At 37.6% G+C, this 24,816-nt stretch overlaps 1 protein-coding gene and 1 pseudogene across 1 annotated transcript in view; both read left to right on the top strand.

Annotated features, from left to right (window-relative positions):
* The first annotated feature begins 7,001 nt into the window (after positions 1-7,001).
* The window catches only part of LOC105308561 (cytochrome b-245 heavy chain), a 33,257-nt gene continuing 15,442 nt past the window's right edge, over positions 7,002-24,816 (top strand). Inside the window, exons 1-6 of the mRNA XM_011384561.2 lie at positions 7,002-7,096; positions 9,088-9,183; positions 10,547-10,657; positions 18,689-18,773; positions 20,447-20,592; positions 22,688-22,878. Of these exons, the coding sequence (XP_011382863.1) occupies positions 7,052-7,096; positions 9,088-9,183; positions 10,547-10,657; positions 18,689-18,773; positions 20,447-20,592; positions 22,688-22,878 (674 nt within the window). The 5' untranslated portion in view covers positions 7,002-7,051. The remainder of the gene's footprint in view (positions 7,097-9,087; positions 9,184-10,546; positions 10,658-18,688; positions 18,774-20,446; positions 20,593-22,687; positions 22,879-24,816) is intronic.
* On the top strand, positions 13,613-13,731 carry LOC111733625 (annotated as a pseudogene).

Raw genomic sequence — 24,816 nt, 5'->3', positions numbered from 1 at the left:
ACCTCTGATCATATCATTACTTCTTGCTGCCTCAGCTCCTAGTCTATTTCACTCCATGGCTAGCTCTGCCTTATCTCCCAAGACGACTATAATTCAAGGTTGATGCTGTGTTGTCTTGGTTAATCAGTTTTAGTGAAGACATACAAACAACACAAAGGAATTACAATATAAGAAAGAGAAAACCAGCAAACATTATTGTATATTCCTGTTTTCTAAGATCATCAATCACCATGAACAGGAAAGTTCCTTATTGGCCATGACTTCTCTTGAGCCAGACAGTCTGTGCTATTCTGGAGCCTGTTCCTCATCTCTGTGAAATCCACTCTATCCACCATGACATTCTGTTCTACAATCTCCAGTATGAGCCTCAAATCAGGTAACACTATAAGTTTCTCCACCCAAGAACATCATCATTTCATTTTATTGTACTAAGCAGTTTAGATTTTATCCAACTCAACCTCTAACCTCTAGACCAGGCAGTGACTTTAAATTACCAAAAAGCACATCAAAGTGTCTTCCCTAACAAAAGAGCAACATCTCCCTAAAACTAATTTTGCCCCCAACTCCCACAGCAATCTGTACACATTGAAGACAGCTTCTAATATGTCAGATTTTTAAAAACTTATAATTTTAAAATAATTTCAAGCATGCAGAAGAGTTACTAGAATAGTACAAAGAAATCCAGTGTGCTATTCACCCATATTTATCAACTATTAACGTTTTGTCACATTTACATTATCGTTCTCTCTCCATATTATTTTTGAACCATTTGAGAATAAGTTGCTTTTCATTTACTCTTAAACACTTCTGTGTGTATTTTCTAAAAAGCAAAACCATCACCAGTGACAAATCAACATCATGTACCTCCTAATATAATGCAATAAGAATGACACACATCACTTCTAGGATATTCCTGCCAAAAATGCATAACCTGAATCCTAGTCACGAACAAATATCACGCATACCCCAAATGAGGGACATTATACAAAATAACCAGTTTATATTCTTCAGACATGACGGTCATGAAAGAAAAGCTGAAGAACTGGCCAAGATGAAAGGAAACCAGAGATAGATAACAACTGGATTCCACACATGATTTTAGATTGGTTCTTGGAGTGGAGAAAAAAATCACAAAAAAGAACATTATAAGGATAGTTGGTAAACTCTGAATGTGAACTGTAGGTTAGGTATTAATATGGTATCCATGTTATATTTCCTAATTTTTATAATTGCCCTGTGGTTATGTATGTTAACATATTTTGCATGCACTACATTCATTTACATAAAACATCTTCACTTTCTCACTAACAAGTAGTCAGACCCTATTTTGTTAAGCCAAACATTATTTGCCGAAAGTATTCAGGGAGCTAGACCTCAGGGTCATGTGAAATGAATATGACTTTTCTCTTGGAGAGAATCTTATTACAATGCCAACATTCCTAGAAGAGTTGACACTTGAATCTCTCACCTGGCTAACACTTAAGTTACCTGTTAACATATTCACAAGGATGAGCCTTTGCTAACTGCCTGAGGTGGGACTATGAGAGTTCAGATAGATCCTGGGGCTAAGAAAAGTGGTGGAGAAGATACAGAGCTTTTTTTCCTTCAGGTCCAGGCAAAATATGGAGAAACTGGTTGTTATAGGCACCTAATACTTGTCGCTCAACAAACTTCTTCAGGCTTCTTGGGCTAAGCTGGTTCTACATGCATGTGTTTACTGCAAGAAACTGTTAGTGATATCTAGGCTGTCAGAAGGAGACTGGAAATCAAAGGCTCTTCTGAGCCTGTGGGGAAGAGTTATGTTATGTGTTGCAAACCAAGAGCAGGATAGCAGAATTCAACTTCAATCCAGGGGACTTGGTACAGCAGCTGATGCTCGTGAAATAATTTTATTATTTACAATAAAGTTCTAGCTTTACAAGATGGTTCTGGTGGATCAAATAAGCAATGATACATGAGACTGCCCAGATTCAAATCTCAACGGTGGCATCAAATAGCCAAGCGACTAGGCAAGCTACTTTATCTCCCTGGAGCTCTTATTTCTCATCCATAAAATGGTGCGTGAGTTTCCTATTGCTGCTGTAACATATTACCACAACCTAACTGGCTTAAAACAGCACAAATTTATTTTTTTACAGTTTTGGACATCAGAGTTCTGGAATCAGTTTCACTGGGCTAAAATCAAGGTGTCAGCAGGTCTGCATTCCTTCTGGAGGCTCTAGAGGAGAATCTATTTCCTTGCCTTTTACAGATTCTAGAGCTGCATTCCTTGGCTCCTGGCTTCCTACTCTATCATCAAAGTCAGCAGCATAACATCCACTCACCTCTCTAATGTCTGCTTCATTCCTCACACTCTCTCTTTAGTCCTCCAAGCACCCTTCCTCCCTCTAATAAGGACCCTTATGATTTACACTGGGCCCACCCTGAATAATCTATGATAATCTCCTCATCTCAGAATCTTTAACTTAATCACACATGCAAAGTCCTTTGAACCATGTAAGTTAACATATTCAATTTCTGGGGATATGTACCTGGACATCTTTGGGGGGCCAATAGTCATTCTACTACAAATGGATACGATAATTTTACATACTTTATAGAGTGATTGTGAAAAATAAATGAGATAAAGCACATAAGGCACTTGGCATATTTTTACCACAGTCTAGCTTTACAAATATTAGTTGTTAAGACTAAAATGAGCCTGTACAAAGAGATATTTTTCTGGAAAAAAAATAGGCAATTTACACAGGAGGCTTATTGGAAAGTTTTAAATTCAAATCAATGATTAGTGAGAGAAAATATGTAAGTTTTCCTCATTTGCTTCCTTATTCTGATGAATTAATACATTCAAATCATATTTAACATAAAGAGTTAAATTTTAAATCTTCACCAGAGATATTTACTTTCCATTAAATGAAATACCAGTTAAAACCATGTTCTTAATGCCTTTAGTCATTTACATCAGTAAATTGCCCCTTCCTTCCTGAATGTCTCTTCTTTTATTTTGTTATTTTCTCCTTGGAACAGGAGATAGAACAACTGGATCCCTTCCAGCAGCCTTATTCAACTTTCACTAACCTTGGAGACTGTGGTTCTGGAATAAAAGTGGATTTCATTACACCACGCTATAGTAGGAACCCTTCTAGGTATAAGTGGTAAAAAGCCAACTGTTTCTTTTTTTTTTAAAGCAGGAAGTGGTAGTGGTGGGAATTTATGGCTCATGTAACTGAGTTGGATACTATAATGTGGCGACCAGGTTGAATTTCAAGAATGAAGGACTTATTCCTCTGTTGTCAGCACCTATAGGGATTGTCTCAGTGAAGAGAGCTGTCTTGCTCAAGATCATTCAGTCGGCCCAGCTTTATATCTCCCCATAGGATTGCTGAGGCTTTACTGTGACCACATGATAATTCAACTTCTCCTTCTGCCCACTACTGCTTTCTTATCTTTCCATTTCATAGCTGTTTTCCTCCAAAGGCATCCTCTAATAAAACTCCTGAACACTAATCGCCGTCTCAGAGTCTGCTTTCCAGAAAACCCAATCTGTAAGAATAACTGATATGTCCAAGTGTCTCAGGCAGATCAGACCTGAGAATTCAAACATTGTCTTCATATTTGTCTCCACGCCTTTCCATCTTTCCCCAGCTACTGATTGGATTTGTTTTTTGTTGGCATAATTCTTATGCAGCTTCTTAGCCAAGGTAATAGAGATGATCTATGGCAGCAGCAAGCATACATCATTGACAAGCGTCCCTAACAACTCCCTCCTCATGCAAATAATTCTAATTGGCCTTGTTTGGGTCAAGTGCCCACCCCTGGGACAATTACTGTATCCAGGGGGATGAAGTCCTTTCACTGGTCATCCTTAGGCAAGGAAAGTGGAGCCAAATGACTCAGAAGCATATAGAGCGGCAGCATGGCAGTTCTGGAAAGAACAGCATGTAGAGCAGAGACGAAAGAAACAGAAATCCATTTTTCATCGTCACCAGGAACAAGTCTCATTAAGAATCTTGGTGTAATAACACACCTTCTTTTCTTCAGCAATTTCACACACCCTGCTTGGAATAAATTAGAAACCTAATTTTTTTAGTTTAAGAAATCAAGGAATTATGCTTAGAATGCAAAGTTGGGGGTTTCCTGAAAACTTAGATCTGCCTCTTTCTTTTTTTCTTAGCCAGATGTGTTTAGGATTTTAATCACAAGCCCAGGGGTGTGGGTCTTTATTGCCATCTGGAAGAAGTGAGTACTTTCTTACATTCACCACAGTGTAGCTTGACACTAACCACTTAGAAGACAATGGAAACCAAAGTAGCTGGGGAGATAAACTGTTAGCTAATGCATAGAGGTTCAATTTTCTTCACTCTCCATGTCCAGTCAACCAATACCTGTTGCTCTTTTATCAAACTCTCTGTCTGTCTTTCCAAGACCAGTGCACATTGCAATTTACTAGAACAGTTTTCTCAAAAGGGAAGTTACTTTCCATAAAAGAAGATTTAATTTTCATTGCAACTGATCTCTTTTCCTCCAGCTATGAAACTGAGGTTCTTAATGCTCTCAAGAAATCTCTACTTACAACCTTGTGATTACTTTTATAAAGGAGAAAAAAAGCAATAGGAGGGAATGTTTGATTACTAATGGAAAATATTCTTTTTTTATTCTTTTTTTTATTATTCTTTCTTTTTTTAATTTTCTTCTCAAATTGTGGAGGGAGGGGAAGGGAGTTGGAAAATGTTCAAGAAATAGATTCATGTGAAACAAGAAACATTATTTCCTAGTGTATGAATATGCATGGTCCCCTTCCCATTGCTTCTCCAGCAAAGCATAGGCATCAAGAAGTATATGACAAATGTGGAAGAAATTCAAAGATCTAGATAGGATAAGGGAAGATGGATCAATAATCTGAGAAAGAGAAGATGGGGGAGAAGTAGAGAAGTGAAGACTTTAAATTTCAAAGAGTTCAATGGAGCAGCAGTCATCCCTATGGAAGAGTTTGAGAGTATCCTAGATAAGGAGAGCAGGTTTTTAAGGTGTTTTATTCCTCATTAGACATATATGCCTTGCTTAGGGAATTGCATGAGAAAGTGAGTACAGGTCTGAATTACTTTTTATATCTGGTAAAGTGCAGTCAGAAAAACAGAAACCACCATATTTTGACAGAGGGAATTTCATACTAGGAATTTGTTCCATGGATGATGTGAAAGTGGAAAATTCCAACATGGATATAGAAGCAGCATAAATATTAACAACTACAGGAAGTGGTTATAACACTTGGAGGTGGATGAAGACTGGGAGGAGGTAGTGTAACTCAATCCCAGAAGCCAGGACCATCTGGTAGGAGCTAGAACTACAGTGATGATGGCCAGCAGGAGCTCATGCCACAGAGGTAAAGGCTGACTGGTGAGAGCTGATGCCTCAGTGAAAATGCAGTCACTTCAGAGATGCCACTTGAAGCAGAAAGCCAGTGGAAGAAACACTGTGGCTTCTCTCCTGCTTCTCATCCTCCAACTTGACTGAACATACAAGAAACCAGAGGGCCAAGGAGCCTGGCAAATACAATTCTCTCTAAAACAGAGCAGAAAAAGTAAAGGGTGAGGAATAGATCCAAGAGCAGAGAAGCAAATACCTGGCACATGTTTTGATTGTCTGTTTCTTTGAATTCATCTCTGCGTGAAATGGAACCATGAAGTTAATGGCCCTTTACGTGGGTTACATATGATCTGATAGAAATGGAGAAGGTCACAGTTGAATATCTTTCTTTAGATACTAAAAAGAAAAAAAAATGTTATTTTATTTTACTAATTGTCATAATTCTGGAGGCTATCTCAAGTAGACAACAACCAAAAGAGTTCATGCCTCTCCTTTTCTTTTTTCTTCTCTCATTCCCTTTTGTTCCTCCAATTTCTTCTTTTACCTCTCTAATAAGTAACCCATGTACAATTAGTCAACTTTGATCTCATAGTGGAGTTGCCATCCTGCCCTCTTATCCCTTTCATGTCCTGAAGACTGGGTAATAGTCAGACAAAAAAAAATGCAAAATCTGGCTTTTGGCATCTACCACATCTGACCTACCTTTGTTCTGACTCTGTTTATATATCTAGCCTATAGGATGAAATGTCTGCCTGGGAACACTATAGTCATCTCAACGTGTTAGTGTATTTGTTATATTTTCATTTCCTATAGTGTATTTGGAGTGATTTTGGATGAGGTTGGCATAGTCAGGCTTTTTTTTTTCCTTGTATCATGGTTAAAAGTATAGCCAAATTGCTTGGGTTTTGAATCCCAGCTCCACTATTTCCTAACTGTGTGACCTTGGCCAAATAACTTAGCTGCTCTGGGCTTCAGTTTCCTCATCTGTAAATGTAATCATAATAATAGAACCTATATTATACAGGTTGAACTGTTAAAATCAAATGAATTATGCATACTGAATTTATATATGTGTGTCTTTGTATGTAATATACACATATGTATCAACTCATATTTACGTATATGTGTGTGCATATATATGTGTGTATGTACACACATACATACATATCTTAGAAAATTGGCACAATGTAAGCATTCTAAAATATCAACCATCACTATTGTTATTATTTTTCTCAATAAGACTGAAAATGCTGCTTCAGCTTTTAAAAGATACCACACCTATTTAATATTTTTCACCCAGCACAAAGTCATGGCAAGTTGGGTGATTTTTTAAAAATTTCTAGTTGATAACTTATTAGTCAAAAAGTTAATTCGCTGTATAAAATACATCTCATGAATTACACTGTTATTTCTCTCTCAGTTGTAGAATTTAGTTTCATTCATTTCTCACTATGTTTAGATTTGATTGGCTCATTACACAGACCCCTTTTCTCTAGCTTTTTGTGGTTTAAAGATCAAAATTTTTTATGAAAACAAGCCTTTCAGTTGACCAATGATTAGCTAATTTCTGATAGTTGAAAAGGACACAGATTGCCCCAAGGCGCTGTTTTCATTTCCTCATGAGAAGAAGAAGCATAGCAGAGAAGAAAGACAGACAGACGCAAGGCATTGAACCTCTGCCACCATGGGGAACTGGGCTGTGAATGAGGGGCTCTCCATCTTTGTCATTGTAAGTACCAATAAGATATATTATGAATTCTCTGACTTGTCTGGGTTCTCTTGGAAACTAAAATAGAACAAAACTTTTGTATTTGTTTGTTTGTTTGTTTGTTTTTGTTTCTTTGAGAAATTGTGTTGAAACTGATTTACTGTGTGAAAATACATTCATTTATAAGCAGACTGAGTCCATTCTAACAAATTTATTATTGAAAAGATTATAACTGGGGGTCACTTCACCTAGTTCATTTCTTGAGTTTTTAGGAGTACTAAATTAGCCAGCATTTCACAGAGGGAGTAGAAGATATTTCGTGATAATGATATGAGTCTGAGTTGTTTATTAATGTTTACTCCAAGGCAAATTTCTACTTTTTATGTGTTTATACTACTTCAAAAACGGGAAATTGAAATTTTATACTATTTTCCAAGTAACAAGTACAAGCCTGACTCATATGTGGAAAGTTGGCCTTTATTTCAGTAATTACGCCAAAAATAATTAAAGTTATTAACTGTGTTTCTTTTTGAAAAATACCTTCTTCTCTCTGATATAAATTGAGTTATTTATAAGGTTTATAAAAATTCGAGGGAAAGGAATTGAAATTAGATATCTAGATTCATATATACAACGTATATATGATATATGTTATATATGATTATATATATAAATCAATATAATCTATCTTGAGAAACAATTTTTGTAAGTAAAGATATAGCTAATTTTCGAATAGACACGTTATTTTCTTTAGTTTTTCACATAACAAAAATCAACTGTTATTTTACGATGGTGGTCTCAACAAAGCAATCATGGACAATTGGGAAGATAGAAATGTGATTTATAACTATCCTTTCCAAATATCCAATGAAAGCTGTTAAAAAGAACTCTTATAAATGAAACTTTTGAAAGAATTTATCACAATGTAAATATCGAGTCTTTGAGTTTTTAAGGTAGAGAGAAATTAGTGGCACAAATATAATTAAAATAACAAATATTTTGTCATTTAAAAAAGCCAAACCAACATTCTAATGCAATATAGATTTCTTCTGAGGACTCAGAACCGTTACCTTGATTTCTTATCACCATTTTAAAAACAGATTGCTCCTATAGAAAAAAGTTCAAATTATATTTTTAGATTCTACCATAATTTTCCCCAGGAAATGAAATCTAAATTATATACTCACATACTCATTTAAAAATGAAAGCACAGCTTGAAAAGCAAGAGTAAGAATGACAGGATTAGGAAATAGAGAAGTTGTTTTAGTATTGTCTTTTAAAAGAGAGACTGTTCTCAGGTCTCCATGGACATTTAGTAGTTTCAAAGCACAGTTAAGAAAAAAATTACTGTGGAGCTGAAGGTAGAGGACTGAGCAGTGTCACCACTTGATGCGGTCAGTGCTTCGGATGAAATAAGCAGTCACAATCTAGAAGGGTGTCTCTTTTTAAAAAGTCCATGCCCCTCACTCCCTCATTCGTGCTCAATATCCTCTCCTTCAAAAGTTAAGCAAAACTTACCAAATAGAATTAAAGATTTGACATTTTAGCTGCTGAGACTCCCACTAGCTGGGGTGGGATGCTATGTGATGAAAGGAGGTAATCAGTACCTGTGAGAGTAGAACAAGTGTCATGCTGGTGCAGGGAACTACAGAGCAACATATTCTTTTTCCCTTCTCTTTTTAAGAAGAGTCACCTGCTATTATCTATCTATCTAAGGTTAAGAAGAAAAGAGGAGGAGAAAGAATGGAGGGGAGATCGACTGATAACTTGGCATACTGGTCAAGTAGTAAAACAGTTATGGGGAACAAAATGGGATGGAAAGGTTAAATCAGAGAAGTATGGTGACACTGAAGTAAGAGAGAGCTGGCTCTAAAATGGTTATATCCAGCTTTGTGTAAAGTTGTGTCAAAGGCTGGACTTCAAGAATTCCTAACCCTGGTCTGATGCCAATCTTGTGTGAAATCCACCTATTAAAATGTGAAAACTTCACGCAACTGTTTCTGTTTGTGCAGCTGGTATGGCTGGGGTTGAACGTCTTCCTCTTTGTCTGGTACTACCAGGTTTATGATCTTCAAGATAAGTACTTTTACACTCGAAAGCTTCTTGGGGTAAGTATAAGTTTCATCTCATGCAATATTGACTGGTTCACATTTTAAATCAAAGATTCTTGTTTATATTCCTTTTGATATTTTCAGTAAATATTCTGACCAACCCAAACAGTACCATCAACCTCACTCCCTCCATTGCAACCCCCTCAGCAAGAGTCTTTAGACCTTCCAGTATGGGACAAACAAAAGTGTGGCAGAAGGTCCCAGAAGCATCCCTCCCCTCCCAAAAACAACTGGATACGTGTTTAGCTTAGAGGAGAAATCTAATACTGGCTCTGTAATGAAAGGCGAGGTTGAAAAGATCAATCCAAGGGTGACACAGGTGGGACAAAATGAGACTTTTCATGTTCTCTAAATTATCTGATTCCTACCGTTTTTATGCATGGAGAACCCTGCTCCTAATGACATGTTATGAAACTATCTTCAGGAAATAAGCCTCTTCCTACATATGGAGCATTTGAGGAACTTGCCCAAGAGTCATATTTGTTGACTAAGCCAGCAGAGCGAAGGCCCCCAACATTTCCTGGATCCATTAGTATTCTGTTTCATTGAACTGCCAGGTCTCTTCTTCATCATAGATGAAAATAATTACAATTACAGCTACCCTCAGAACATATCATTTGCTACATCATCCTGAAACCATGAATTCATTACTTAACAATACTAATTATAATATGTATTATAAATCATACGTATAAATAGTTATATCATTTTACTACATTTATTATGGTTGTTGTTAACTCATTCAGGTTGACGCTAATAAGGATGATGTCTCTTCCCCCACGAAAACATGCAACTTCTTTAGGTATTTCAAAGGACAATTATAACACCAAAGCATTATATCATACCAGCTTAAGTTATTATTGAGATAAGTCTAAGTGCTAAGCAAAGCTCCTTAAAAAAAACCCATTTCTATACTGAACTCTAGTTAACGATATGCATGCTTAAGTATTTAGGAGGAAGTGAACTGATGTCTGCAATTTACTTTGAAATGCATCAAAAATAAGATGTGTTGATGGAGGAATGGGTGGATAGATAGATACGTGATAAAGTAAGCATAGTGAAATGTAGAAGATGGAATCCAGGAGATGGGTAAACAGGTATTCATTGTGAAATGATTTCAAATTCTCTTTATGTTTGAAAATTTTCATAATAAAATGTTTGGGTGGGGGTAAGGGCCGGATCAAAACGAAGGGTCCCAGCAGACCCTAAAGGTAAACTCTTAGCTCAAAAGGACCTTCCTTTCCAGATTACTTGATATCTCTGGTGTGTGGGCCTCATGCTGAGAACCTTAGGGAATTAGGGAAGGGGAGGTGTTCTGTGCTCACAGGCTGTCATCTGCTCCCTCTCCTGCCTCTTCTAGTCAGCACTGGCATTGGCCAGGGCCCCTGCAGCCTGCCTGAATTTCAACTGTATGCTGATTCTGCTGCCGGTCTGTCGAAATCTGCTCTCCTTCCTCAGGGGTTCCAGTGCGGTAAGAGCAAACATTTAGAACGTTTGACTTCTTCGAACTTTCAAAGGCTAAATGCCCTTTCTTGGGAAAAGCAAATTGGTGATTTATGAGGATTTCAGCCTCTGTAGAATATTCATGAGCCAAGCCATGCCTGATTCTGTAATTTATTTCTATATTATTTGTTGATGGAACTCCTTGGGTCAACCATTTAACCTTGAACAGATATTAAAATGACAACAATGAATCAACCTATACCTCAATAATAGCAATAAAACACATGTGCATTACATACACATACATATATAATATTATGTGTGTGTGTGTGTGTGTGTGTGTGTGTGTGTGTGTGTAAATGAACAGGGTTTTATGAGGCTGATGTGAAATTTGGGAATTAATCTTACAGTGCCATGTTTTTCAAAAATTTTAAGTCAGAGAAAATACCTTCTGTGGATAATATCCCAAGCAGATGGAACCAGTGGACAATGAGTCACACTGTAGTGAATGTGATTAAGAGGTGTTGGGTCCATGCAATTGAGTAATTCAGAGTTTTCTAAATGCCCAGGGCTCCTTTCGCCCTCATTTCAACAATTTTGTGATCCCCTGAATGTATTATGCTAGAAGAAAAAAAAAAGATTATGTAGGAAGAACTTCTGTAACCTATTAAGTAATATATAAATTTCTTATTGATATTATTATACAAAGATGAGAAAAAGGGAACTTACAATCTAGACACATACTCAAATAAATGGGTTTCATAAAATGGTACAAATAAGGAGCTACAGGGAATAGAAGGCAGAGGAAATGAGATGGGGCAGGGGGATGAAGAAAGACTTCTTGGAGAGATGGCATTGGATATGGGCGTAAAAAGATAAAATAAGCCTCTAGGAGATATAAATGAGAGAGAAAGACATTGTACTTGAAGAAAATAGTGTAGGCAAAAGCATAGGAAATGGTGAGGAAATTGTATTCTTGAAAGCCTGAATAAGTATGACTTTTGGCTTCTCTTTGGACTTTTTTGCCATTCCTGACCACATCAAAGAGGGTAGCTCTAACAAAGTTAGGGATGGATGCCCTGGTGAGACCCATTCCACTGACTCATTAGTAACTAGTAGCTTCTGTTTTCTTTTTTAGTAAAATGTATGATTTTCATATTAACTAGCTTTTTAAGAAAATTACCTATTAAGTAGAGATCATTCCTAGAGGAGAGCAGCAAGCAATCTATTTTGATGGCAATGTAGGGATTGTAAAGGGCAGATGTCTGGGGTAAGGCTGGAGAGGAAGCTGGAGATTGGCTAGTAAACTGGGACCTCAAATATATAGCTGAGGAGTTAATGCCTAATTTGGTGATCACAGAATATTTGGGGGAAGAAAAGTTGTCTAAACTGTCAATAACAAGTAGAACTCGTCTTGAACTCTGCCTTATTTTTTCTAGTCATACTAAATTCACATTGATCCTAAGTGGAAATTTTTTTTATTTAAGAACTATACAACACTTGATTTACTGATACAAGATCAGCAGGCTACAACTAACAGTAGACAATGATTACAAGTATTTCCAAATAATCTTCTCAACCTAGGAAACCACAGAAGATAAATTTCATTTGCTTGAAAGTTTTACTGATGAGCCACTTGTAAAGTACAATGTCTGGTATACTGTAGGTACCCAGTAAACATTTGCTAAATGAAGCCCATGTACTGTAGCCTTTCGTTTTTAAGGAAACATGATTAATTTTTATTCTTCTCCTGCCCCCTGTTCGAATACTGTGTATTTAGAGGAAGTAAGCCCTGAGAAACAGGCAATGTTTTCACTAGGATGGCCTGTTAGGAAATCCTTGTTACTCCACAGGCCCAAATTGCACTGCCGTTGAGCTACCATGCCCCGTGATCAGTGCATGTTGCAATGGCCACTTTTAGGCTTCCTGTGATCCAGGAGGGAAAATCCTCATGAAGGTCTCTAAAGACAGGGATGAAATGAGGCTGCTATTCAAATTGCAGAGAAGCTCAGCTTTGTGACCAGAGAGACCTATTTGTAAAAGAATATACATTTTTAAAATTAGAACTTTGCAAATGAAATTTATTTCCTGATTGGGTTTAAAATGAGTGTGTTGTGACTAATGTTGAAAATCATAATAGCTACCACTTATTGAGTCTTCATAGACCTCACCTCATGAAATCTGCACATAAATCCAGTGAGGTGAAGATGAAATTAAATGAGAGTGTTGGGATTCAAACTCAGGTCATTGTACCCCCAGAGTCCATTCACGTTCCTACTGTGACCTAAACATAAAACTATACTGTTGTGCTGTTATGATCTTAGAAAATCCATCACATAGATGAATGTTTGAGCATGCTAAATAGCCTAGGCTAGAATTGGCAAGGATGTTGTAATTTCAAGGACTGGTTAGTAAGACACTATGCAAATTAAACAGTCACAGGACTTTCATTCAGTTTCTAGTGGTTTTAATCATTTAGACTTTGCTTTATAATCCTTCTGGTTACCTGGAGAAAGAAAGCTGCAGGTTTGACTCAGCCCAGAAAGACTGGGGTAAAGACTCAGCCTACTTTGTTGAGGGACATGTGGAAGGATGGGGCTCAGCATAACCCCAACTTGCCATGCAGAAGCTAAGTTCTAACTGGATGGAAGTCCTAGTCTTAAAATCAGAAAGATATAGGAAGGTGAGAGAATGAGCTCCTATTCGTAACCTTATATAGTCAGAGTCAGAAACCCTCAGTGTGGTTCTTTCTCTAACCATGTGGTCTAGGGCAAGTCTCTTGGACTTCCTGTCTCATAGTTCTTTTGTTTTCTTTTTAGCTGAAAAGAAAAAGGTGGGAAAATGCAAATGTAAGAATGAATATGACCTTCTAAAAGTATATTAGTTGATTAAGCCTGTCAACTAGTGAGGTCAACAAATATTTAATGAGTGCCAGATATGTGCTAAGCACTGGGGAAACATGATGAGTAAAGAATAAAACATAGTCTACGGCCATACCACCCTGAACGTGCCCGATCTTTTCTGATCTCGAAAGCTAAGCAGGATCAGGCCTGGTTAGTACTTGGCTGGGAGACCACCTAGGAAGACCGAGTACTGTCTGCATTAACAAAAAAAGGATAAAACATAGATGGGCTACGAGCTCAAGGAGCTTAAAGTTTTATGAAGGAGATAAAGAATAAACACATAATTTGAAAATTGTAAACAGTGCTGTACAAATAAAGTAGTGTTCTTCATATTTATCACATTCTACTGCCGCCAGGTTTGGACAATACTGTCAGGTTCTTCCCCTGAGTTTTGTTAGCTTCAAGGCTGGCTTTTGCATTTTCTCCCAAATTGCACATGAGTATCTTATTCAGATTTATTCAAGGTGTGTGTGGTGAGACCAGGGGTACCTAAAATAGAATTTTTAATTTTCTGTAACTAACTCATGTTACAGAAACTCATGTTATACCCCATTAAATGTGTACTTCTTTTTAGGTCCATTTCTCAATTTTTCGAATTTTTTTTTTCTTGTAGTTTGCATAGAGCATAGAAATTTGCTGAGATGACTCAGTAATCTCCCTTCCAGCTGAATGTTAGTTTATTGAGATCGGGCAAAGCTCTAGTTGACAGTAACACAGAAACTTCCATTTAGGAGGCAAAGGCCAAAAGCTAAGAGGTGGTTCAGTGAGGAAGATATGGGGCATGATGGCAGCTTTGGTAATTTATAGGCGGCTGGCAATAATTCAGAAGTGACTCAAAAGCATAAAAATTATACCTGTGTGGTGGAGAGGAACAAAAAAGCCCTGGACAGTCACAGGCAGCAACTGTCACTCACCAACTGTCTGTCTTCTCACCCACCAACTGTCTGTCTTGCCCCCTTTTCAAGAAATGGTAAAGAAATTGTATCTGGAAACCCCATATAAGCATGACATCTGGCTTCTCTTTGGATTTTTTTTTTTGTCAAACTCGACCACGCTGTGGATGGTAGCTGGGAAAAATTAGAGATTGATCCATTTCACTGGCCCATTGGTGACTAATAGCCTCTATTTTTTTTTTTCCTTTTAATAAAATGTATTTGTTTCACATTAACTAGCTTTAAAAAAATTACCTATTAAGATCAGAGTATTACTGAATGGACCTTGCATTTCCCAAGCACATCTCTCCATTGTTCTGGCATTCGCTTTATTTTTCTCTAAGGTTCTGTTGCTCTGGCTGTTAAGGGGCATTGAAATCTATTTGATATTTTTGATAATCCATGTTGATGATAAGGACAGAACTATGTAGACAATGTACAGACCAAGACAAAACTACATTCCTTTTCTTCAAATTCAGGATGGAGAAGCCAGTATATCTTTCTTCCCCAAGAGTTTCAGAATGATTTGTCAGGAAGTAGAAAAGAAAACTGTGTGGCAAGTATAAATATGTGGGTAAATATATCTCTTTAGGTTTAGAATAATCATCTTAGATTCCAGGACAGTGAAAATTTAATTCATTTAAGTAATTATGAAAAGATTTTAGAAAGTACATGACATATTGCTCTGCATACAGGAAGCTTACCTTCTAGCTGGGGATCCAAGCCATACTAAATGAAAAGTTAAGTAATGATATTAAAAATAAAAATATTTATTAAATACCTCTCAGTGAATCTATGAAAAAGACCTAAGTGAGAATAACTATGATAAATATGTAAGTGAGGAAATGAAATTGAGTACATTGTTCAATGTCACAAAGCTATGTGGTAGGGCTGTAATACAACACAGGTATATTTATTTCATGGCAAAACTTGCTGTCTGAAATGTAATTCAGTGCTGCTTTCTGACCCTACTAATTTCCAATCGTGTTCCATCACTCCAATAAGGACTGTATTAATTATCTATTGCTGTGTAATAAATTTCCACAAACACAGTGGCTTAAAACAACCCCAATTTTTTAGCAAACAGTTCTGTAGGTCAGAAGTCCAGCATCCTGTGGTTGGGTTCTCTGCTCAGGGTATCACAAGGCTGGAATCAAGGTGTCAGCTGGGCTGAATTCTCATATGGAAACTCTGGGTAAAAATCTTCCAAGTTCATTCCTCTTAGCAAAATTCAGTTCCTTGTAGTTGTAGGACTGAGGTCCCTGTCTCCTTGCTGATGATCATCCAAGGGCCACTCTCAGATCCTAGATATCCCTGTAGTGCTTGTCATGTGGCCTTGTAACTGCAGAATCAGCTCAAACTGGTCCTATGCTTTATTAACAAGACCCAGAACTAAAGTTTACACCATTCATGAGTAACACTTGTGAACCCTTAAATACTCCCCACCCACCCCACTGATGGAACTAAAGGACCAGGACATGACTGGAAACTGAGCGCCAGAAATCTTTCAGACACAAAGGGTCCAATGTCTAGGAAGATTCGGTGCTGAAATCTCTTAAAATCCTGCCCCCAAACTCGGGATTGGGAAGCAGATTTGAGCCTTGCCTCTTGTCTTCTTGCCAGTCAACTCTCAGATAAGAGCCTTTTCTTTTCTCAGAAGCCAATGCCATAGTATTGGCTTCTATGTGTGTTGGGCGCCAAGCCCTTGGTTGTAACAGCCTCCTACATCTTCAGCCCAACAACAGTGCATCAAATAGTTCTCATGCCTTGAATCTCTGACTTCTAGACCCTGATTTAAAGGACTTATTTGATTGGGTCAGGTTTATCCAGATAATCTGTCTCTCTCTTAAGGTTAATTTGGGACTTTAATTACTTCTGCAAAGTCCCTTTTGCCATATAATGTAACAAAATCACAGGAGTGGCATCCTATCATATTCATAAGTCAGGTCCCCACCCACACTTAAGGAAAAAAAGATTATATCAGGTCATTGAGAATCATCTTAGAATTCTGCCTACCACAAGGACTCTAAGAAACGATTGGGAAACAGGAAAAAGATATTTCCTTTAAATTGTAAAGAATCCAGAGTAGTAAAACAAAGCACAGAACTTGAACAAACACAAAAGATAACAAGGCTATATAAGAAAACAAGGACAGTCGATTTTTCACCAACATAAATATAAAATAAGTGATTTCAAACAGGAAACCCTTGTTTTGAGATCCTGAGTCACTGCTGAGCTCAGTGATAGCTGATGCTGTTGGCGTTCCACCCATATTCCCTTCACAATGTCAGTTCCAATACATGGAACAGCTGCCTTCTGGAAGCCCCAGTCTTTCTCTGCCAGAGGATTTTCTTTCAACCCTCTCCTGGGGCAAGCCTGAAATGCCAGGGTGCTGATGCCCTGGGAACAACCCTCAGGCAGTCATAGATGCAAGTTGTTGGATGAATACCCAAGGTTCCTAACTCTTTAGGAAAGAAAACAAAATGAGAACTCTAAAGCATGTTCTACACAGTCTCCCAGAGTTCCCTGATCAGAGAGCCCACTGATATATGATATGACAGTGGCAGCTGATAAGATAGTATACCCTTTATTGGTTTCCTTCTCTTCCTAGTCTTACTTACCCTAACCTTGTCTTCTGTGATCACCTTCCAGATAGAATACTTACACTTAAATTCTTGTCTTGGGTTTTTAGACAGGTAGAATAATAATAACTATATCTTTACATTTGGTTTGGTGGAAAAGGGCATGAACCTTTAAAGACGAATAGACTGGATTCCATCCGACATGAGATTTAGCTTTAGTTTCATTAACTGTAAAATGAGAACAATAATACTTATTGCATGAAATGAGGCACTCAATGAAGGTTAATTCTTTTTTTCCTTTTTCTGAAATCCTCAATATCTTCCTCACGCTATTTCTGCGGGTCCAGGAATCTGCTCTCCTGGTTCAAACAGCCTGCCCTCCCTAAAGGTAGCTAACTGAGAAATAGTAAAATAAACACAGTTTTTCACACAATTACATTTTTCTATAAAATCAGAACACTTTATTAAAAATAAGTAAACCCTTATATTTAAATTGAATACCTTAGACCCAGATATTTATAATACCTAAAGTTTTTTTGTTTATTTGTTTGTTTGTTTATTTTTGGCACTTCACGCTAGCCTCCTAAAAGTTCTCTGAATTTCAATAGCAGTACATCTAGTCTCGGGAACAAAACAGCCAGAGTGAGCATTTGACCAGTTTTCAGGAGGGCAAAGCTCTGATTCAGCCATAAACTAGGTTTTGTTTTTTCTTTTCTACTTTGGGCAATTACCTGAATCCAGATTCAAACCCGCATTTTCTTATGTATGCCATTAGGGCAGTTAAATTAACATATTGACCAAAATACTATTTTTAATGTCAAAATATTTATATAAGGTATGAAATATCAGAATATTGATATCTTTGACATCAGACAGGCTGAGTTTAAATCTCAGCTCTGCCACTTATTAACTATGCAACCTAAGGCAAGGTAACCTCTCTCTGCCTTTGTTTTCTCATGTGTTATACAGTAATAATAATGGTACCTCCCTGATAGGATTGATATAAGAATGAAATGTGTCAATGCACGTGAAACACTTAAAGCAGCTCCTTGCATAAGCTCTTTGTAAATATTAACTATTATTATTTGTGCTATTATTTTTTTTTTAATGATCTCTCCTTGTGATGTTATCTCTATCAACATAGACAGGTGAACTATTTTTTCTACCCCCATAGAGTATGTCCTAGAAGAGTAGAATTCTAAAACTATTCACTTGTCCTAGAGCTGTTCACTTGTCTGTGTCCCCATTAGACTATTAGATCTTCGAGGGCAGGCTTGTCCTTTGTTAATTTCTATATCCTCTGTTTATTAAATAAATTAATCTGAACTAGAAATTATGTGGTTAGATATGTTTTCTGTACAAATTCAAATTTTATACAATTAAGCAACGGATTCCGAGAGAGACTTTATGTCACTGGTAAGAGAACATAAAACATACTAATTAAGCCAACTATGCCACTTACTGGCTGTTCGACCTTGGGAAGATGACTACATCTATTCGAGCCTGTTTTCTCATCTATGGAATGGTATAGTTTTTAGGGTGGCTGTGAAAATTAAATGAAATCATATGTATCTAATGCCTAGCACAGAAAAAATCTTCTTGTTAACAAGTACTATTTCATTCTTTTCTCTTTAATCCGAAGTGCTGCTCAACAAGAATTCGAAGACAACTAGACAGGAACCTCACCTTTCATAAAATGGTGGCGTGGATGATTGCCCTTCATACTGGTAAGCTTATTAAGATATTTGAGATTGTGAAGAAAACTTGGAACCAGAAAGCTCCCTCTCTTCTTAGATACTTTTAAAATAGGAGATCAGCCTTTATAGGCATATTAAGTGGCAATTAGATATGTTGTATTTTTAATGAGTTGTGTTTAAAAATATTCACCCTTATTTCTGCCATTCCAATATTAGGATTTATTCCCTCATATCCTAATACTTTTTTATCCTTAGCCTCTTCTGATAAAATTCCTGTGTCTTTGCCCCTTTTCACCCTTTTTAATATAAAAAATGTTTGTTAGTCCACATATGATAGCTTTTATTCATTCATTTAAAAAATACTTGTTTGAACATGTAGATTTGTGGTGGTGGCATTGGCACAAGAAGGGATGTATTTGGTATAGCAACTATAGTTAATAATACTATATTGCATATTTGAAAGTTGCTAAAGAGTAGATCTTAAAAGTTCCCATCACAAACAAACAAATTCTATAACCATGTGTGGTGATGGATGTTAACTACACTTATTGTATGATCATTTTGCAATATATACCAGTATCAAATCCTTATGATATACCTGAAACTTATGTAATGCTGTAAGCCAATTATACAATTAAAAATGCAATTCAAAAGAGAAAAAAGAAAGAAGGAATGTGTCTGCGACCCTTATCAAATCTCCATTAAGTCACTTAATATATAGTTGATGTGCCAGACAGTAGGCATGCATACATACACAGTGATGAACATAATAGACTTTTACTCTGCCTTTAAGAGTCTTGTCCCTAATCTGAGTAAAATAGATTTAGATTGCAGGCACTCAAATGAGTTTCTCATCTCTTGCTTGTAGATCATGCAGGCTTTCTCAGCTGTTGTAAATGAAAAGTTTCAAAAGTGAAATGTATGATAAAATCTTGTTAGAAAGCAACATAGTATAACCGTTAAGAGCACGGGTTTGTGGGTCAAACTGCTTGCATTTGCTTCTTAACTCTGCAACTTCCTAGCTTGCTAACCTTGGGCAATATTTTAAAGCAATCTATGCCTCAGCTTCCTTATCTGTAAAATGAAATGATAATAGTATCTACATCACTGGCTCATAACGATTAAGTGATTATAAAGCACTTATGGCATCTAGTAAGTCCTGTGTAAGTGTTAATAAAGAATGAAATTTTTAAAAAAGAGTTTCCTTCTTATGGCCATCGATTTGTATCAGTTTAATATAATTTTGTCATCTCTCTCTGGAATAATGTCAGAGTCAGGTGAATGGAACAACCAAAGGCATGCGTTGCAGGAGAGTCTTCTTATTTGAGCACAAATATATCACGTGGAGAGAGACAATGAGAACATATCTAAACATCCTCAGAGACCAAGGTTATTTTGTAGAATCTTAGAACTTGGTTGGGTCTTCAGGATGATGTAGTTCAACACCTTCATTTAGCAAACTAGGAAACCAAGACCAGAGAGGTTAAGTGATTTGCCTACAATCACACAACTAGAGAATAGCCTACCCACTAGAATTGCTTTGCCTCTGTGGTCCTGGAGACCCAGTTCTTGTTTATAAGTGTCCTTGGCCATCCTTGTGTCTCCTTGTAACTTTTCATAGAGTCAGAGATCATAGGCAAACCAGCTTACAGTAAAATCGTGCACACCTTTCACTCTTTGTTTCTCTTTTCTGCCCTCTTTAGCGATCCACACCATTGCACATCTATTTAATGTGGAGTGGTGTGTAAATGCCCGAGTCAACAATTCTGATCCTTACTCAATAGCACTCTCTGACATTGGAGATAAGCCTGGTGAAACTTACCTCAATTTTGCTCGAGAGAGAATCAAGGTAAGCCTCTTATTTGCTGATTTTGATGTTTCCTAGATCGTTAAAACTGAGGACTAGATTTCAGTGAATGAAGAACTTTGCTTAGCCAGAACAACAGCAATGACAAAAGTTGACTATCAGAGGAACACGTCTCTGGGTTCTAAGAAAATGAGTACAGAGAAACTGTGTCCCATACTTCTGATCCCGTGTACGGAGAGTCAGTAGATGTTTTCCAGTTCGTTAAGCTCACCTGTGAGAATGTGTGTGGGTGGAGCTTGGAGTAACTCAAGCTCACCATGATGAGGCCGAACAGTCAAAGAAAGCCAGGAACACACATTTAGTTGAACAAAGTTGGGTTTAATTACTTACTGCAGCAAAAGAAACCCCATACCATGAGGAAGTCTGGGGCATTTCAAGAGCATGTTAAGAGAGGCTTGCTATAAGATTTGGACTTGTGTTAGATAATTTGAGAGGGGCTTAAGGAAGCAAAGATTTGCTCTGGATCAGGAATGGTCAGGAATTGGGGGTGGTTCTAGGATTTGGTATTTTAATTTTTTTCTAGGAGGCACAAGGGCATAGCACGGGCTAAATCTGTAATAAGTAAAGAAGCAGCAGTCACCCATGTTTTTGTCTTGGTTCAGACATGATTTTGGACTGTTCTTAGTTTTGCCTCACTCTGTAACAGTCACACAACGACGCTGCCGTTCTACGAAATTGTTTTTGTGATATAGGGAACACTCCAACCTAGATTTTAGTACCAGACCAGCCAACAGCTGACAACTGTCAGTGATGCTTTTGTCCTTACCTACAACATCTAAGGGCTGGCCTATGTCTGCTAATTTTCATTTCTTGAGAAACATAGTGCGCTGGGAGTAACTCAGCAGTCCTCCAGGGGCAGCCATTTGAGGGTATCCATAGGCAAGGACTTCTTTCCTTCCAGCAATTGTTGAAGCTTCCTAAACTCAGAAGGAAAAGCTCCAAGTTATATTTATGGGCCCGTGGCTTGGGAGGACGGCCAAATCACTTTACTATACACCGAATTCCAAACATGTTTCCTTCTGTTTAGAAAATTTTGCAAGAAAAATCCCTTAATTCTGCAGAAATAATTACCCTCAGGCTGACATGAGAAAACTTGCCTGGTCTACTTAGGGACAGAATGAAATAGCATCAAACAAAACAGGAATTCTTCCTCTATAATGTCTTGGGTAATTTCTCTTTTGTATTGTTCACTGTACAATGATATATAAGGGTGGCATTGTGAACATACTAGGTGAGTGAGCCAATACTGCCACGTTGCGCCCACATCTCTTTGAATCATTTTGACAGTGTCTGTGCTCCTCCACCCTTCTGCATGCTTTCACTTTCAATTTCCTGTACAAGTGTGTCTTCCTCAGAGGACCGCCCTGGGGCTATTGGAGTCCCTTTGCCCAGATCAGAGATCTGGAACGGCGTGGATAGCTACTTCTCCCAGGGTAGCCATTAGCCAATAACTGATGGGTACAAGCCGTGAAAGCCCAGCTTCTTTGCTTGAGTCAGGATAAACTCTGAGGTGTAACTTACCCTCCACAGTTCCCCTGCAGCATCAGGATAAAGCTACCGTCTATAAGATGGCCTGAGATAGCCCTCTTTCTTGACTTGTTCCTCTTTTTTCTGTCCCATCAACCATTCCCTTACCAGTTTCTTCAGGAGAACAGCCTTTTTAAATCACTTGCCCATGAATTTTCATTTCAGAGTCTCCTTTGGGGAAATGCAACCTAAAATGTTGGACATGGCCTGAACTTGCAAACTAAGCACTATGGTCATTTCCAAATCAAAGGGAGAAAGATCTCGAGCCCCTTTTAGAACATCTTATAATAGACTAATTTCCTTTATTCGATACTCCCTTAGAACTATTTCAGTATATCAATTCATATTTCCTATGACACTTCAACTACGTAAGACTTTTTGAAATTGAGAAATATCTATTCCAAGTCTTCATCACTCTGTGAGGGATGGTTAGGGTTATCTAAAGGGAGAATGAAAATACCTATTGCCCTGCACACTGGACACTTTATATATAGGTAGTCCTGCATTTGAGAGCCTACAGATAATGCATATATGTATTTATATTTTACAGAACCCTGAAGGAGGCCTGTACGTGGCTGTGACTCGATTGGCAGGCATCACTGGAATTGTTATCACACTGTGCCTCATATTAATTATTACTTCCTCCACCAAAACCATCCGGAGGTCTTACTTTGAAGTGTTTTGGTACACACACCATCTTTTTGTGATCTTCTTCATTGGTCTTGCCATCCATGGAGCTGAGTGAGTGTTTAAACTTTAAGGCCAAGTACTTTAGTTTCCAGGTGCGATGCTCTGTTAGAGGCACAGTGACCTTGTCTGTGTGTGATCAACCTCTCTTCTGAGGGAATATGAGGGAACAGCAGAGGTCAGTGTGAAAGAAACCAGTTAGCAGCACTTTATTACTTTAGTTTCTTACATTCAATTAATAGCTATGCATAGTGCCACTATTTATAGCAAGCTAGAAAATATACCAAAGTTTGAATATCTTTGGAAGCTTATAAAACATGTAGAGAGTCCTGTAGGGTCTTGGATGTCTGCAATGATGTTTCCTGTGGCTTAATCACTAGTATATTAGACAAACTCTCAAACTAGAAATGTTAATGATTAATCATTTGAAAGGGTTTGCTGTATGAGTTTTGATCTGAGCCAAGTATTTATTGATTGCCAGCTGGGAATGAGAACTGATTTCAGGAACTGTGAGAATTACTAGAAGGAAAAATACATGGTTATTGCCTTCAAGCATTCTAATATAATAAAGGTAAGAGCTAACTTCTCAGCATTTGTTATAGACACAAAATGTTTCTTTTAATTACCAAAAGGTAGAGGTGCTCTTACTATCCCCATTTCCTGGGGAAATTGTAGACAGGGAACCAGGCTTAAAAGAAAGGTAAAAGATGTAGGCCAAGCCACCCAGTTTGTAAGTGACATAGCTGAAATTGGAGCCCAGGTGGTCTAAGGCAGACTGTGATAAATGCTCTCAGAGACACACTGTGACTGGGCTGTGGTTGGGAAAGTTTACCTTATTGAGAATCCTCTTTAATACCAGATTTCTTTTTTCTGCTGTTTCACACTAGCTGATTCTCCTACCTGCATACAGAAGCAGGCTTGGGAAAGTTCATTGGTGAGAATGGGGCTCTAGATAACTAAGGGTGGAGGAAGTAGATGCTTAAGACTCATTGACTCTGCTCAGCCAAGTCGTCTAGAAGTGGCCAAGTGTTGAAAGGAGAAGGGTAGGGAGAAGCAGTATTGAGCAACACTAGTGTGCATTCGTGATTGACTTGCCGACAGACCCCCTGATCAAGTCTTTCTACACACTGGAAAATCTGTGTAGACAAATAATCTCTTGATTCTCCAAAAGCAATTGAGTATATTTAAATGGGACTTGATCATAATCTAGCTGTGTCAGAGAACCCTAGAGAAAAAAAACAAATATCTTTCCCTCTCTTGTTTAGTAATTCCACCACTTTACATTTGTATAGTTTCATAGGTATGCATTTTTCTTGGAACCTGGAAGAGGAGATATATATTTACCATATTCTCCTTTTGAAGAGAATCTGCTACTTGTACTGGTTAACCGATTGCTCAGTCTCATGGCTAGATAGCAGATGAACTGGAAAGAAAATACAAGTTTTCCAATTTCTGGTCCTGGCATTGAGAAGAGGAGAAAATCAGATTTCTTTTTCTGTTACTTCCTCTCCATGTGAACTAGGTCATTAAGAGCTTTTTAATAGTTATCATTTGTTGGACCCTTACTTTGTGTCTGGCATTCATTGTGCATCATGCCAATTGATTAATAAAATAAACTTTTGATGAGGTCCTACTATACCAGTTTTACAGTTGAAGAAACTGAGGCTCAAAAGAAATACAATAACTTGCCCAAGACCACCAATAAGGGGAGGACCTGGATTTTGAAACCAAGGCTGTCTGGCTTGAGTCCAGAACTGTTTTCACCAAATCATTCTGTTTCTAGTTACCTACTCTCTCTAAGCCTCCATTTTCCTCATATGTGAAATGGGAGCACTAATACTTACCTTTCAAGCTTGTTATGAGTATTAATTGAGATAATTTGTAAACAGTGCCTTTCCCCAGGCCTGGCACATAATAAATGTTTCATACAAGGTAATTCTCTTCCCCAAGACCCAGAGATAGAAAAGGATGGTTAATGACCTTGGTACAATA

Source organism: Pteropus vampyrus, unplaced genomic scaffold (assembly GCF_000151845.1).
Source record: "Pteropus vampyrus isolate Shadow unplaced genomic scaffold, Pvam_2.0 Scaffold592, whole genome shotgun sequence".
Classification (NCBI taxonomy): Eukaryota; Metazoa; Chordata; class Mammalia; order Chiroptera; family Pteropodidae; genus Pteropus; species Pteropus vampyrus.
This window is presented reverse-complemented; position numbering and strand designations above follow the sequence as displayed.